The sequence below is a fragment of the Rhipicephalus sanguineus genome, chromosome 10 (assembly GCF_013339695.2).
Source record: "Rhipicephalus sanguineus isolate Rsan-2018 chromosome 10, BIME_Rsan_1.4, whole genome shotgun sequence".
In the NCBI taxonomy this organism is placed as follows: Eukaryota; Metazoa; Arthropoda; class Arachnida; order Ixodida; family Ixodidae; genus Rhipicephalus; species Rhipicephalus sanguineus.
In genome coordinates this window covers 2,263,261-2,278,603 of record NC_051185.1, presented here as the reverse complement: position 1 = coordinate 2,278,603, position 15,343 = coordinate 2,263,261, and the positions used below count along the sequence as shown (strand labels likewise).

Genomic DNA, 15,343 nt, shown 5'->3' with positions numbered 1-15,343 from the left:
ACCGAATCAATACGCAGTGCGAGACAACTTGTCAAATGACATTGAAACGTACACGAATTTAGACCGAAAAAAAAAACACTGAATCGTCGGGACGGCACATCACAAAGTTGCCATGCGCACCGAAGGCGTAGTTGCAACGAAATTGTTTTTGAACTGCTCTGATAGCGTCCGCGCAACAGTAGTTGTTTGTGTACTCACAAATTCTCATATTTTGTGGCCTAAAGTTCATAGCGCGGTGCCAAAACGCGCTCGTAGCAAAAGCGAAACCATCAGTACGAGCATACATGCAGACGCTCATACATGCAGAGGCACCGTCAGTCGTCGCGAACTCGTGCGATCGCTGGCTTGAGGCTCTTTCTGATATGCTCCGTTTGGTTATACGGGCTGCAGTCTACTCTAATGAGACATTTCACATATTTTGCACTCAGCGAGTGACTACCTTTCACGCAAGAACCCGGTTCGGGGGTCTCCAACGCGGTGACCGCGTGAAGCGGGTGCTCGGTTTTCTGCAAAGAGACAGCGACTGTAGACTACCTTGTGCTTTCAGTTCGTCGAAAATGATTATTTCGACAGTAAAGAACGCAGTTCCTTTCGAAAGTACTTACAGAAATGCCCCGGAGGGCTTCCGCGAGGTGTTTTTGTAGAGCGCCGACAGCAAAACCTATGGGGAGCGCGGCGGCGGTATCCTGTATACTATAATCCTACCTAGCACGCAATCGAGGCGCGTCCGATAGAGGGCGACTCCGTAACTCCTCGCCGCCAATACCCTTCGGGAGAGTTTGGCGATTCTTTCATCTCGCCGCTCTCCGCGCCCCGCCCCAGCGCCGCCCTTTTCTCGTGACCTCAACCCTCTCTCCTCGCCGGCAGCGGCGGGCGGCAGTGGCGGCAGCGCGGCGCGGAGTCTGGCGGAGCCGCGACTGCAACGCACCGGCGCGCCGCATTTACACGATTACTGAGGAGCGCGCGTAGGTTGCGAAGGTCATGTGCGAAGCCGCGTATGGTCTCGCTCGCGTATTCATGGCTACTGCTCATCGCATTCATGTGTGAATTTGTTGCGTGCGATGGGCTGTTGTTGCGCGGTTGGCCTCTCAAACAGCAGCGCGCAGGGTTTCCGCTTTTTTAGGCATCCCAAGGAAAAGAAGCGACGACGCCTTTGGATTAGAAACATCAGACGCAGCAAATGGACCCCGACCGACTGCTTCGTGTTATGCGAGATACGCACCTGAGTATTTCGCTTGGCTATTGCTGGTATTGTAAACAGCGTACCATTAACACAAGCTTATTATGCGTTGTGCGAAGGGGCCCTTTCAGGCGCACAAACTTTAACAATCATTTTGTCACGCTGAAAAAAAGGAGTTTTATGGTTCGCGTTTCGAACGCTTGGGCAGATTGAAAATTTGCAGCGATCACGCTATAAGTGTCAAGCCTGATGTGTTGCGTTTACGTAATTTATCGCGCGTTCTGAGCACGGGCTTGAGATGTTACCGTGATGTGAGGGGAAGATTTATTTCCAATATCGCAGATTAGTGCCGCCGCGCGTCAGCTGCGGCGGCTATCTGGCATGTGTTGCACGTTATGTGGTCCGCGTTTCTGTGACTGTCAGCCTATGGTGTCATTTACCGCTGTGTTGCCGCTTCTGCACATGCTACCAGTTTCACGCCTAATCGCGCATCTAAATTAATCCGCGCCTCTGGGTGAAGCGAATGTGCCTTGCGCTTTTTAGTCATGCACGTATAGTGCACGATATCTGTGCTCGTGCAGGAAGCTCCTCTACTATAGCAAGGGGCCCTCATGTGCTCGATGAAATTTCGTGATTAGGAAGTATAGAGCGTGAACAAGTTGAGCAGAAAAATGATTTTCGAAAGTAAACTAACAGGATGTCCACTATCACAGACTGGCAGAACGAAGTATTGTTTTCATTAACACTCGCCTTCTAGGGGCCCTGCACCTGCTTCAGCAAAAACGTTAGATGCCTCAGCAAACGCGAAAATTGACCACCGGCGTCCAGGGCGTCGGCACCTCGCGTCGGCGGCGTCAACACGAGGGATGTGGAAAACCATCACGTAATGACGTCACAGTATACGACCAAAGCTTGTGACCTCATGATGACGTCGAATACCGTGACTTCACTCGATGACGTCATCACATGATTTCGTCCATTTGCACTGCCTTCGTAATCGGCCCACCGATCACGGAGGCTGTGCAAAGCGCCGATGTCATGTAATGGTGTTATCAGATGACGTAACGTAACCTGATGTCAACATGAAGTCATTGCGACGTCACATATTCTAGCTATCTGTGACGTCCTAGTGAAGTCATCACAAGATTTTTACTGCCTCCAAGATCAGAGGCGTTGCAAGCTTTCTGCTCGTCCCCAGGTCTTGCACTGCCTCCGTTATCGGCGGGCGATCACGGAGGCTGTGCGAAGCGCCAATATCATGTGATAGCAATATCAAATGACGTAACGTAAGCTGACGTCATTGACACATCACAAATTTGAGCTTCTATGACGTCCTGGTGACGTCATCACAAGATTTTTACTGCCTCCAAGATCGAATGCGTTGCAAGATTTATGCACGTCCCCGCGTCTTGCATTGCCTCCGTGATTGGCGGGCCGATCAGAGAGGCTGTGCAAAGCGCCGATGTCATGTGATGAATATATCAAATGACGTAACGTAATCTGACGTCAGCATGACGTCGTTGACACGTCACAAATTTGATCTATCTACGACGTCCTGGTGACGTCATCACATGATTTTTTTGCCTCACTCGTGTCGGTGCCGAAGCCTCGGGACTCTGGTCAAAGGCGTTTCTCTCTAAAAGCAATGTTTAATGACCGTGACATTCACCAGCGCGAATTCTGCTTGCATGAACACCCCCATAATGTTGAAAGCGTGAGCACGGGAGATCCGATTTCTGACTGTAGTAATCTTGCGCACTCGCCGGTACTCCGCTCCCGAAGCAAATAAAGAAATCAATATTATGTATATAGTACACTCAACAGTTCAACTTGAAATTCGGAGCAAGCATCATCGCAGGGTCGAAAAACTTCTCACGACATCACTGTGCAGAGAAGCGCCAGCCGAACCGTACTAAACATCTTCAGCGTCAGAAACAATATTAAGCGTCGTTATTATAGACCCTTTTCGTAAAAGGGCGCCCCAAGCGCTCATTACGCGAACTACTCCTTGCCGCCATGTATAGGTCGCCGGAGCAGACGACACTGCTCGCGAATGCCGGCGCGCAACGTTTCGCTAGTGCAGCAACCACCCAGCCAGGCAGCTCGCGCTTTGCGAATTGTGCCTGCACCCGAAGTATGGTCGAGACATGTTGTGTGCCATTGTGTCATCAGCGAGGCTACCGCGACGAGAACGGGAAGGTAAGTCACATATATTTCCAACTTGCCGATGTACACAAACACACGTGCCGTGCATGTGCGCTAGGCGCATGTGCCTTTTTTAATGATAGAACTAGGCCTAGTCATGCTGTGGGTTTTAGTCTGGTGTGCTTTAAACTCCTTTCCTCCATTCTGCGATTCGTTTAGCTAGGCATTCTTGCGACGCTAAAAAACGTACGAAGCGCGTGCGCCGAAGAGGGCAGTGTTTGATCGTGTGACAGCGCAGGAGCATGCCGCGCGCGTCCCGAGGTTGACCAAAGAAAACAAGCTTATCGGTGATTGAAAGCGCGTAGCGTGCACACAAAGGTAATAGTAATGACGCCTCGCCTACTAAACCCCTTCAACTTGCCTAGCAGCGAAAATATGCCGCTCATCAGCACTACTGAGAAACGTCATTTGCGAGATCTGTGAACGCTGTCGAAGGTCGGCTTTGCGTTAGTGGAGCAGTTTGCTCGTACACAGCGTGAGCAACATTCGCGAAGTGAACTAAGATTTCATATTTTACAGAGTTATGAAGCTTCACATGCACTTAGCAGGAGGCACGACGCATTATAAACGCGGCAATGGTGAACGTGTATTTTTGTGCAGCTTATCACTGATTGATTTTTTTTTCTCTTTTTCACTACTCCAGGTCACATTCCACAAGTTTCCAACAGAGAAGACTCTTCGCCGCAAGTGGATACATGCCATCAGGAGGGACCCCGGCAAATATTTCACTATAGAGCATACAACAAAAGTTTGCTCTAGACACTTTACACCTGAAGACTTCGTGCCTAAAGTGGCAAGTGGGCGACGCTATTTGAAGGCCACTGCAGTACCTTCCCTGTTCACATTTTCGAAAGTTTCCCAGCCCCGCCCTACAAGAATTTTTCAAGAAAGGCACGTGCAAGATAACATTGATGTGGCTAATAATAATGCACGATCAGGTGACGACTCTGAAAACACAGATTACCAGAGTTCAGCTTCGATGGATGAAGCACCACATGAAGACGTTTCCTCAGTGCAGGAAAACAGCTGTTGCTTTTGTCGACAAGAGCTTGTTCAAGTTCGGCGGAAACTGAACGAAGCGACAGCAGAGCTCATCGAACTCAGGAAACAATGTGAAGAACACATAAACTGCAGCGCTGAGTTAATGCAAGCAAGGAGCGAAGTCGAGCAGAAAACTGCTGAACTTGCCAAGAAGTTCCAGGAGCAAAAAAGTTGCGCCAGTATTTTAGCAAAAACACAGCTGGACCTTGCACGAGCAAAAGAAGAAGCCATCTCTCTTGCACGTTTGAACGAGCAACAAATGAAAGAGTCTGAGGCTGCAATTGAAGACCTCAAAAAACAATTGTCAACTGCAAATGAACAGAAGTGGAAATTTTGCATTGAGAGATTTCGAGCTGACGACAGCAGCATTCAGTTCTACACTGGGCTGCCAAATTATGGGCATTTCAAGGAACTGCTCAAAATTGCAACCCTACAGAGTGGGAGTTCAAACCCATGCACGCCCCAAAATTTGCGAGGCCGCCGACACAAGCTGTCCGAGGAAAACCAACTCTTCTTGACTCTTGTCAAGCTGCGAGTAGGCCTGTTCCACATGCACTTGGCACATATTTTTGATGTTTCTCCAAGTACAGTGTCGAGAATATTTACGACGTGGATTGACAAGCTGTACAAAAACTTCACAGACATGCCATGGTGGCCAGAACGAGATGTTGTGGACGCGACTATGCTTGAAGAATTCAAGGAAAAATATCCAAAAACACGTGTAATTATCGATGCAACTGAAATCCGATGTGAAGCGTCAAGTTCTCTGGTTCTGCAGTCGGAAACTTACTCATCGTATAAATCAACCAACACTTTCAAAGGACTCATAGGAATTTCACCTAATGGACTGGTCAGCTTTGTCTCCGACCTCTACACAGGATCAATCTCGGATAGAGAACTTGTAATTAAAAGTGGCTTTTTAAAAAGAAAGTTTGACGTCGGAGACACTGTGATGGCAGACAAGGGCTTCAAAATTAGAGACTTGCTGGAAAAAATTGGTGTGGGGCTGAACTTGCCACCATTTCTGACAAGAGAGCAATTCAGCACTGCAGAAGTACAAGAAACAGCAAATATTGCATCTCTCCGCATTCACGTTGAGAGGAGGATACAACGCATCAAAACTTACCACATCTTTGACAGAATAGTGCCTCTCTCTCTCGGCCCTATAATCAACCAGGTGTGGGCAGTGTGTGCTCTGTTGAGCAACCTACAGACCACAATAGTGAAAGACTATGAATCAATCGATGGGCACCAAATGTGAAATTTGTTTATTGCAAGACACCAGCACTATTCACGTCAAATAAACGTACCGAAAAAAAAACTGTTTCTCTATAGACTTTTTCTGCGGAGAGCAAGATCGCCTCCATTTTCGACTGTTGTATACTAAGCGCGTCCGGGATGCCTCTGAAATAAAGGCTTTTTGGTTACTTGCAAGCCACATCGAGAGTCGCTTCTTTTCACGCACCTCGAACTCACGACAAATATGACAAGTTGCACTGTGAAGCTGGTTGAAACACTAATGAAGCCACATTATAGCGGCCGCACAATGAAAATAGGCGCACTACCATGCAGAGAGGCTACTTTACATTATCTTGGTGTAGTGTGGCACAAGAACCCTAAAATAAAAATCATCCAGCTTCACTCTCATTTGGTTCCAAACATTCCAGTCAAACTTGATTCTTTGCACACACAAAAACTTATCTGAATAAATGACAAAATCTGCCCACGTTAACTCTGTTATGCCCATTTGACCCATAACTTGGGCAAAGTACGGGTGTTCCACTTTCAACGAAGGGTGCCGCAGATCGTCAAAATTTACACAAATGTCCTTCGCGGTCATAAGTTTCTCAGAGTCAAAATCCTTCAAGCTGTACGGGCACTTGACTTCGACACACCCCCATGGTTGATCTTCGGATGGATCATAGACAATGGCATCTGGTGATGCACCAAGCCACGGATACTCAGGGTTAACAAACAGCCCGGCACTCTGAAGCTGAACATCCCGGCCCGTGTTTCTCAAAGCTTCTTCATACCGCTGTAATGCCCTTGCCTCGTTGCCAATGCCGTACCTGCACATGATAGACATTCAAAACATAACAAGAGAGACTCAGTTCTTTCTATATAAAACAGAATACTTACAAAATTTCAAATGAATAATTTGAGCAGGGTTATAAACATGATGCTGACCTCGCACAACAAAAATTAGTCCCAAGTGGTGTACCCACAATGAGAATCATCATTCTGTGCTCTAGCAAAGTGCACACTATGCGTATGCAAGGTAATGCGCGCATATGTAGCTTCACACTGTTGATGCTGCGGCTTGCGACGATGAGCACAAAGAATTATGTGTGAGCCCATGTGTGGAAAGCTTTAAACCACCAACTTGGTACAAAACCCACTCGTTCTGATGGCAGGTGAATAGAATGTATCAGACATGTGATATTAGGTCTGTTAATGTGATTCGTAGCATAACATGACACCTGTAAAGGGCATTTCTGTGAAGATATTTGAAGTACTGTGGGGGCTCACAGGTGGAATACTTTAAACTGTGTCCCATGATAGGAAATCATGGAAAGGAAAGGGTGAACAAGAGCGGTTGCACAAAAAAACATGCCACACTGTTTGTACTGTGTACTTCAGGGGTTCTGTACGTAATACCCTTGAGCTGCGGAAAAGTGCGTGTTTTTTTTTTTTTCATTTTTTCCCACTCTCCGAGAACACTTTGAATCACTACCACCTAACTTGAAATGAAGCGGGGACTGCACTCCTCTGCTTTATAGTTTTTTTTTCTTTTCAGGAGATGACGTCACTACTAACTCCCTTAAAACTAACACGCCAAGAATGACAAGGTGCCTTTCACAAAGATAGGTCCTCCTATCGAAACGTCGGCCAACCTGTCTGAGGCACTTCCACTGTTCACCCTGATTATCCCACTACGTGTTTCCATCTGTCGGCTCCCATCTTGGTTAAGGAGATGCCTGGTTTGATTTGGGCCCAAGCTCACCTACCTGCCCCATTTTTTTCATTTTGTGCAATAATGGCTGTGACAAAACACTGGCAAGGGACATTACTCCCAAAATTGGCTGTTGTGAGCTCAATGAAGCTTATACTGCCAATGCAAAAATTAACACAGCATAATTAACAATTGTTATGTGCATCCTATCACTTAGTATCTTGGACAAACCTCAAAAGCCACACGTCTATATGCCGAAATTTTGGTGCAATTTTATTGTTATAGTTTTAAATGATGTAAACAAAAATCACCCTACATATTAAGTTGGTCCAAGCAGTAAGCAGGATGTACGGCATAAAATGTTCATCCAAGACAATGCCTCCCCAGTGGATCAAGGGTATACAGGTTTGATTCCTGCCTCAAGGAGAACTTTCTTTCGACAAAAATTTTTTGCTTTATATCTGTCTTGCTGTCTTCACTCCCACCCATCGGGATGCCAGGCCGCAGCGGTGAATAGTGAGGTTTCTGTGGCACGCACCTGTTCGTGATGTCATAGTTTTGTGGCAGGGTTAACATTTTACGGCTGGCTCAAATAGCTTTGCTATTGAAAATAGAGGAGGCACTATCCAGGGCAATGACCTCTGGCACTACTCAGGGTAAATGTGTTGAGCATGCAAAATCACAGAAGCATACACACACCTGACAGCAGGGACCCTGGATAGGTCCTTTGATGACGTTAGGTTACTGAGACCTTTATCTGTCCATTGTCTCCGCAAAAGTGCAGTGCCAAAGTTAGACGCTGTGAGCCGGTACTTCCTTTCTTGGCACCAAGTCATGCTTTTTCGCTGTCGTCGGGAGTTCTTCTCCAACAACTGCGCTTCAACAGGTGTGAGCGCAATTGTCTGCACAATAAGAAAATATTCACACACTTACTACACGTGGTGCAAGACAGCTTTGGCACACAGGTAGGTTCACTTCAACAAACAATATATCATGGCTCTGTAACTGTAATGCACCTTATTTCCCAGCAAAATACCACAGACCACGGCAGCAACTGGAATTCTTAACAAATCCTGACCGTTGTACGAAGTCAGCATTTCCGGAAGTCAGAGCAAATTGCACTGCAACGTTTTTCTAAGATGATGTTACAAAAGCAAAATGTTCAAAGTAGACACACTGGTGCTTTCTGTAATTAATGCAATCAATCTTTCTAAAGAAGACTAGCTTCTCACAAAAACGATTATTAGATAACTTATGACTCCAAACATTCAGCAAATATTTTAAGCTGACTTGACGACGTAATTTATCAGCACAGTGTAGCTGGTATTAAGCAGGATCCGCCCCTCCCCTGACAGGGCCAGAAAACTTAACATGCGGAAATGATGGATGAATTTGGTCTATACATGTAGTATAGTTGCATATATAAACTTAGCATTTTTAGGGCCAATCATGTGGGTGGGCCTGCCACGATGCAAGACAACTTCAGCTCCCTGACGTCACTGTCTAGGCCACTAATAAGTAGAGCTGTGCGAATAGCAAAACTTTCGGTGCTAAGTGAATTCGAATGTTGATGTCTGAGTGCGAATCGAATCGAATGATTTTCGTATATTTCTCAAATACTTTTCGAATACTTTGAAGTGAAATTACATTAAAAAATGTTGCAGAGGATCCCTAAGCTTATTCATAGGAAATAGCAAAATGAAACTGTTCCTTTTGGATATGTTCGTGAAGCACTGGAGAGGTGGTGTTTCGTAGTTTTCTTATCAAGAATAAAGCAATGCAGAGGCAAAATTGCATCTATTTACATGATCAGATGCAACCAAAGTGCCGTCAACAACACTTTACACATGAAAGGCAAAGCTGCTATTCACTCAGCCTCTCCTCCTCCTTCAAGTTCTGTGGCGGCCCAACTAATGTGGAGGACAACGACATGCTCTCTTTGAGTCTGGAGTTCGTAATCTGCCCCATGGACGTCCATGTACAAGAACACCTGAAATTTTGGACGCTGAAAATTTTCTGTAGCCAATTCTTTGGACTTCCGGCCCAAATTCCAGGGCTGCGATGGCATTAATTGAACCCCCACCTCTGCTGCATCTACCGTCTTCGAGTCGGAACCAGCGTCTTCTTGAGTTGATAAATTTGCAATCGTAGTAAAGTTTAAAAACCGCTTTGCCGCAATGCACGTGTGTAATGTGGCGAACTATACTCAAAATCTGAAAGGGTTACTGCCAATCGGACGTTGACCGTATTTGTTTTCAGGAAGTTCGAATACTTCGAATAATAAAACTCCAGTGCAAATGGAAAAGCCAGCACTATTCGAAAATTATTCAAAATTTTGAATATTCACACGCCCTTACTAATAAGTCCTCACACAACCAGCCAACATACATGATTTCACATGCTGGCACATATTTGCACTATAAAAAAGTTAATGGTAGGTGACGTGGTTTGGTGCTTCTGTCACCATTTACAAGTCACCGTCACCATGTCTTAGCATCTGGGCGTGACCGGTTGCAAAAGACAGCACGTATGATGGTTAGGCGTGGATGTTAGTGAAAGCTCAGTCAAAAGCTAGGCGGGCACTGCAATTTTCCTTGATTATTACTATAAGCTACATCGAAAAAGCTCTGTATTCATAAGTTAATGCAAAAATTATGCATCACGTTCAATGTAGTCCCATTGCACCTTTCATTTCAAATGTTTGGACTGAAATTATGTGGGAGTGCACTGTGCGTGTATCTATGAAAATAAAGGATTCAGTGTACCTTGAAGACGCATTCCTCATTTTCCTTCATATCGCCTGGGATTGCCCACTGTGTGCTGTTCATAAATGGCACCATCTCCTTGGGTAGTCGTGGTGGCTCACTTGAGTTCACAACTTCTGTGAGCGACTCGCATAGAAGCACTTCAAATCCATGCGGAGTCAAAGGCTGTTGATACGCCAGAGGTGATCCCTCAAAAACAGTGCCACATTTGGCAGCGCACACTGGTGCCCGGTCGGCAGCAGACAGTACCTTGACCAAAATATTATCGGCTCCGGCCTCAGCCAAGCCATTTGCAAAAAGCATGACGTTGCTCCTCTTCTCTTCTATGCTGCATGGCTTCAACTTCTTTAAGTCGAGTCGGCTCGGCAATGGCAAGTCTCGGCCACCATCACCAACTCTCCTCCAGTCAACACCTTGCAGGCGGCTAGCTTTCAAAGGCTGTGTACGTGGCCGTCTCCAAACTTGCGGCAAATCGGTACATGATAAGTGGTCTGGAGCCTCGCGGAAGCCTTTTTCTTGAAGTAAACAAAGAACTTGAACGAGGGCCTGAGTGTGGCTGCAGCTAGTTTTGCCTGCGGGGCATTGGCAGTTACTGCCAAGTACTCTGCCATCTCCACTTATAGTGATGTGAACGAGATATGGCGCCTGGGTTTTTTTCTGGCTCCGGTAGCACCTTCCCTGTACGAAGAATGTGGACTGCCTATAAAACAAGACAGACCACATGCAGTCAAAACAACGAAGAGGCTTGATTTTACGGCTGCTGCACAGATGAGCACACACACACAGACTGCACGATCACTAGGTCATTCAAGCCAATGCTTGCCACAACTCGCTTTGACCCCTCCCCATGTCACTCCCTTCGTGAAGAAAGACATACTTTTGTGGCTGGTACTTTTTTTTTAAGCTTGCACTGCATGCAACACCACATACTCTTGTTGCATTCGTGTAATACATTGAAGGATGTTGTGCTAGCTATGGAATATATCAGGCACTGCATTTTGTGCGTTTTCTCGCCTCCTTCCTCGTCATTCATTTACTATACCTATATTAGCACGCCAAGAATGCCATTAGGCAAAGTGATGCAGTAATAATTTCATCTAGCTATCTTTCTGTTCGACGTCATTTATAACCATATCTTGGTTTTCGGAAGTAAAACCCCAGATGTTTAATATCTTTCTGTTCCTTTAAAGTGCAAAAGAAGGTAGAACAGCACAACGGTGAACCCGAGAATTTTTATGCACAGTATGCACGGCTGAGCTTGGCCTCATGAGTACAGGAAGCTGACAGAACGTATCGTAGCGACTCGACTCGGGTTTCTCGGCATGCGCCGCGAGAACTGCTACCAGGATCTGCGACATCGAGGTTACTAAATGAATGCGCGGCCACGCATGCGGTAGCACGCCCGAAGCAGATCGGGTTGAACACACACCAAAATGACAGGCGTCTCTTCCAATGCACGCATCTATAAAAATATTAGTAAAAACGCGCCCATTCCGTTTTTTTCCAACAATACCTACTGAATGCTTACACTTCCTAAATGCGCCTGGTTAATTTATCCGTTTCTTCAGATGTTCAATCTCATATTCAAAGCATTTTTGTTTCCAGCAACCACGCCGACACAGGCGATTAAGCGCACACAACAGAACGCGCATGCAAACGCACACACGCCAACACAACGCGCTCACGACGACAATCAACACCGCACATGTTAGGAAAGCGACAGAGCTGATCGTAGCTACTTACATTTGTTGGTCGTAACAGGCACTTATGGACGACGCTACGACGTAGCTTTCAGTCAGGAGCTTGTAGTTCCGACGAGCTTTTTTCGTCGATGCCGAAGCTGCCGCCAGCTGATCCAGCTCAGATCTTAACACTCGCGGCAGCCGCGCCAAATCGTTGGTCCAACCAGTCGGTGGGTCGGCCATCACAACGCCGTAGTACAGCACACCTATTTCGCAAAGCAAGGCAAGCAAGGCGCGGTGGATTTCGGAAACAGAGGAGAGTCGGCTGGAAGCACGCGCGGACACACAAGACGGCGCACGGACGGCCTCACGCCATCACACACCACCCGCCCTATACATGGCGGCTTCTATCCCAGAAGCCTTTGCAAAATCGAAACTGACGAAAAGCTCACCGCCAGGCGGCGTATTTATGAAAAGGGTCTATTGAACTTAGGCTTCAAAAAAAGTTAAGAAAACAAACCAAAATAGACGCAAACCCACAGGTCTTCATAGCACGATAAGTCACCGATGATTGCGGTACTCCCTCATGCGAATTCTGAGCGCAGCTTTATGTTGAGGCAACGCCAGCTGTGTTTGAAGTTCTGGCTATCCGCATTAGAACATTCGTTGCATATTGCCACAGAAACTGCCAGTGCTCGAGTGCTATACGCAAGCGTGCATTGCACTGCAGGCGTCACGAACCAAGCGAAACGCTGACATCGACATCCCCATCACGACAAGCAGTCGCTACGCACCCGCCAGCCCTGCATGCGCACAAGCTCCAACCCAAGGGCGAGCGCGCGTGACGGAGGATGAAAGCGACGTTAGAGCCCAGTGGCTCATGATATCGACAGACTCCACATTCGCTGTCTTTCGTCCTCGTTAGCTCTATCGGTTACGCCGACGACGCCAACGGCGACGCCGATCAACGCAGGAACGGGCGCCTAGGAGCTGCGCTCTAAAAGCACAGCGCGTTGCGTACCTCGTGGACTCGAATAGGCGTACACAACTCTAGAAGTCACTTTCTCGATTATTTGGACACATATTATTCTCTCCATATTCTTCGTTAAACTTGTATAACAATGTGCTTGCACAATTTCGCTTTCGCAATTTGTTTAGCAGAGCTAGATTTCAAGAATGTACAGCGCGTACATAACCTCAGCCGTGCGCCCGTCGCGCAGAAAGACTTATATGGCGGACGGCGTCGGAGCGGAGGCGGTGACGTGAACGGGTCATCGCCGCGCCGCGACGTCACTGCCCCGCCCATTCACCAGACTCTCTCTACATAGGGCGCTGCATGGTATTGGCACCTGCACCAAAGAGGTTATAAAAAAAAACATGGCTGATCCCCCTTTCATAGGAATCGGTGTAACACGAAAGTGAAACATGTCTTCACAGGGGTAGTTGAGCGTTTATTGTGCATGGTTTCGCCACAAGGGCAAAGTATTGAATGATATAGCTGCAAATTGTAATGTCACGCGAAGAACGGCAAGCAGCTCGAAACTTGCAGCGTGCTCTAAAGCAGAAAGGACGCACGAAAAGAACATACACTGGACGAGCGCGAACTAACAAATGTCACAATTGTTACTTCTTTACGTGTGAGCAGCGCTCTCCTTTCGGAAACGCGGCCGCTGCAGCAAGCGAAGTGACCTTTGCGCTCTCCTTTAACGTCAAAAGAAACTTGCGGTGAAAGGACAAAAGGTACAAACCGCCACCATCACGATGTAAACGCGCGCGCACGAGAGGCACCCCCTGTGGAAGCGCGCTCGCATCGCGACGCGCGGGGCGTCGACCTTTACAACGAGCCCTGCTAAAGTCCTTCTGTCTTTAAAACGAGCCCTGCTAAAGTCATTCTATAAATATAGGGACCTTAAAGGCCAACTCCGGCGATTTTTCGAGGTCGATGGATCTCAATGAAATTCGCTGGGTACGTTCCTTTGCACGTTTCCGTCATTTATGCCAAATTACAGGCTTGAGACATGCGCACATTGTTTGCAAATGAATTTTAAAGATTGTCTGCAAACGCCCTCCTGGCTTCCCACAATTATTGGCAACATTGCGTCTGTGACGTCAGTATTGGGAAGGCGGCGGAAGTGACGCAGCCGAGGACACCGCTAACTTCGGCGCTTCGGCCGCTACGGCGAGCGTCTGCTGTGCACAAGGCGACAGACAGCGTTGGTTTGGCCGGCGCTTCGCTGGTCGTCCCGGCTGTCACAGTTTTCGTACTCCGCGCCGGCGTGACCGGCATGCCTTGCACGACTTCCGGTTCGTTCGTAACAACGTCTACGTCATACGTAGACAGTACACTCGGTTGGGTTTCGGTTTCGGTGTTGCGCTTTCTTGCTTATTTAAAATTATTGTCCAATTTGCCGAGTATTTCTGCTATCGGGCCCGTAACAGGAGCGTCTCAGGAACGTAAAAGCACCATTACTTTGACATGGCCAAAAAATCGCCGGAGTTGGCCTTTAAGCCCTGCGCGCTCTTCGCGCCATCTCGCTAGTGATAACACCGACACGTTGAAGCCACGGAGCTCCGAGTACCGCGAACGGTAAGTGGTGTATATAAATAGCTTGCCGTTAGTACGCTGGAGAACGTACGCTCTGTGGTCGAGCAACAAAGAAAAAAAAAAAAACGCCAGGCCTGCGCAGCACAGTCACTGCGAAAGCTGGAAGAGCGGCGTTTCTAGATCCCGTTGTAAGCTCTCTTGGGGCTACAATACAAGTACACTGGAAAGGTACCCACTACGCCATAAATCACAATTTTTGTGAAGTTGGGAAGCACCTACTAAGCCATTATTCGTCATTCTGCGGAGAAGCTAAGCACCAGCTACACATCTGTAAGGCATTATGTGCACTTTGTTCACGTCACGACTGACGACGATGAAGAATTATGGCTCAGCCCTTTTTAATGGGTTGGAAGCTTTAAACGGCCCACCAGTTATGTAATTTGCATTGGGTGACGCCCGGTCGCTGTTTCCCTCTCCCGTCATGCTGTATAACATACGTTGACGTGGGAGAGAGACGGGGGAGGGGGGCGAAGAACTTTACTGAGACCCCGAGGAAATGGATCATGCGCTTATGGGCTTCTTTGGCAACCAATTCAAGTGCACTTGCGAGGAACCCACTACGCTCTAAATCATTGTAATTTTACTGAGACCCCGAGGAAATGGATCATGCGCTTATGGGCTTCCTTGGAAACCAATACAAGTGCACTTGCGAGGAACCCACTACGCTATAAATCATTGTAATTTTTGAGAAGTAGGGCAGCAGGCACTGTGCCATTTTTCGTCATTCTACGAAGAGCCGTGGTACCTGCTAAACGCATGTAAGGCATTATGCGCACTTTATTGATGATGTGCCTCATGACGGCGAAGAATTATGGCAGAGCCCTTTGTAATGGTTTGGAAGCATTCAACAACCTACTCGTTGCGCAATTCGCATTGTGTGACGCCTGGTTACAGAATTCACGTTGTGCAATG

The 15,343-nt window shown here is 47.3% G+C and overlaps 1 protein-coding gene across 1 annotated transcript; it reads right to left on the bottom strand.

Moving 5' to 3' along the window:
- Nucleotides 1-5,438: 5,438 nt before the first annotated feature.
- LOC119406245 (uncharacterized) lies at nucleotides 5,439-12,309 on the bottom strand. Its single transcript, XM_037672970.2, has 4 exons — nucleotides 11,888-12,309; nucleotides 10,145-10,844; nucleotides 8,079-8,281; nucleotides 5,439-6,495 (listed from the first exon to the last, which is right to left on the bottom strand). The coding sequence occupies exons 1-4, from the start codon at nucleotides 12,067-12,069 to the stop codon at nucleotides 6,009-6,011; spliced, it is 1,572 nt and encodes a 523-aa protein (XP_037528898.1). The 5' UTR covers nucleotides 12,070-12,309; the 3' UTR covers nucleotides 5,439-6,008.
- Nucleotides 12,310-15,343: the final 3,034 nt, after the last annotated feature.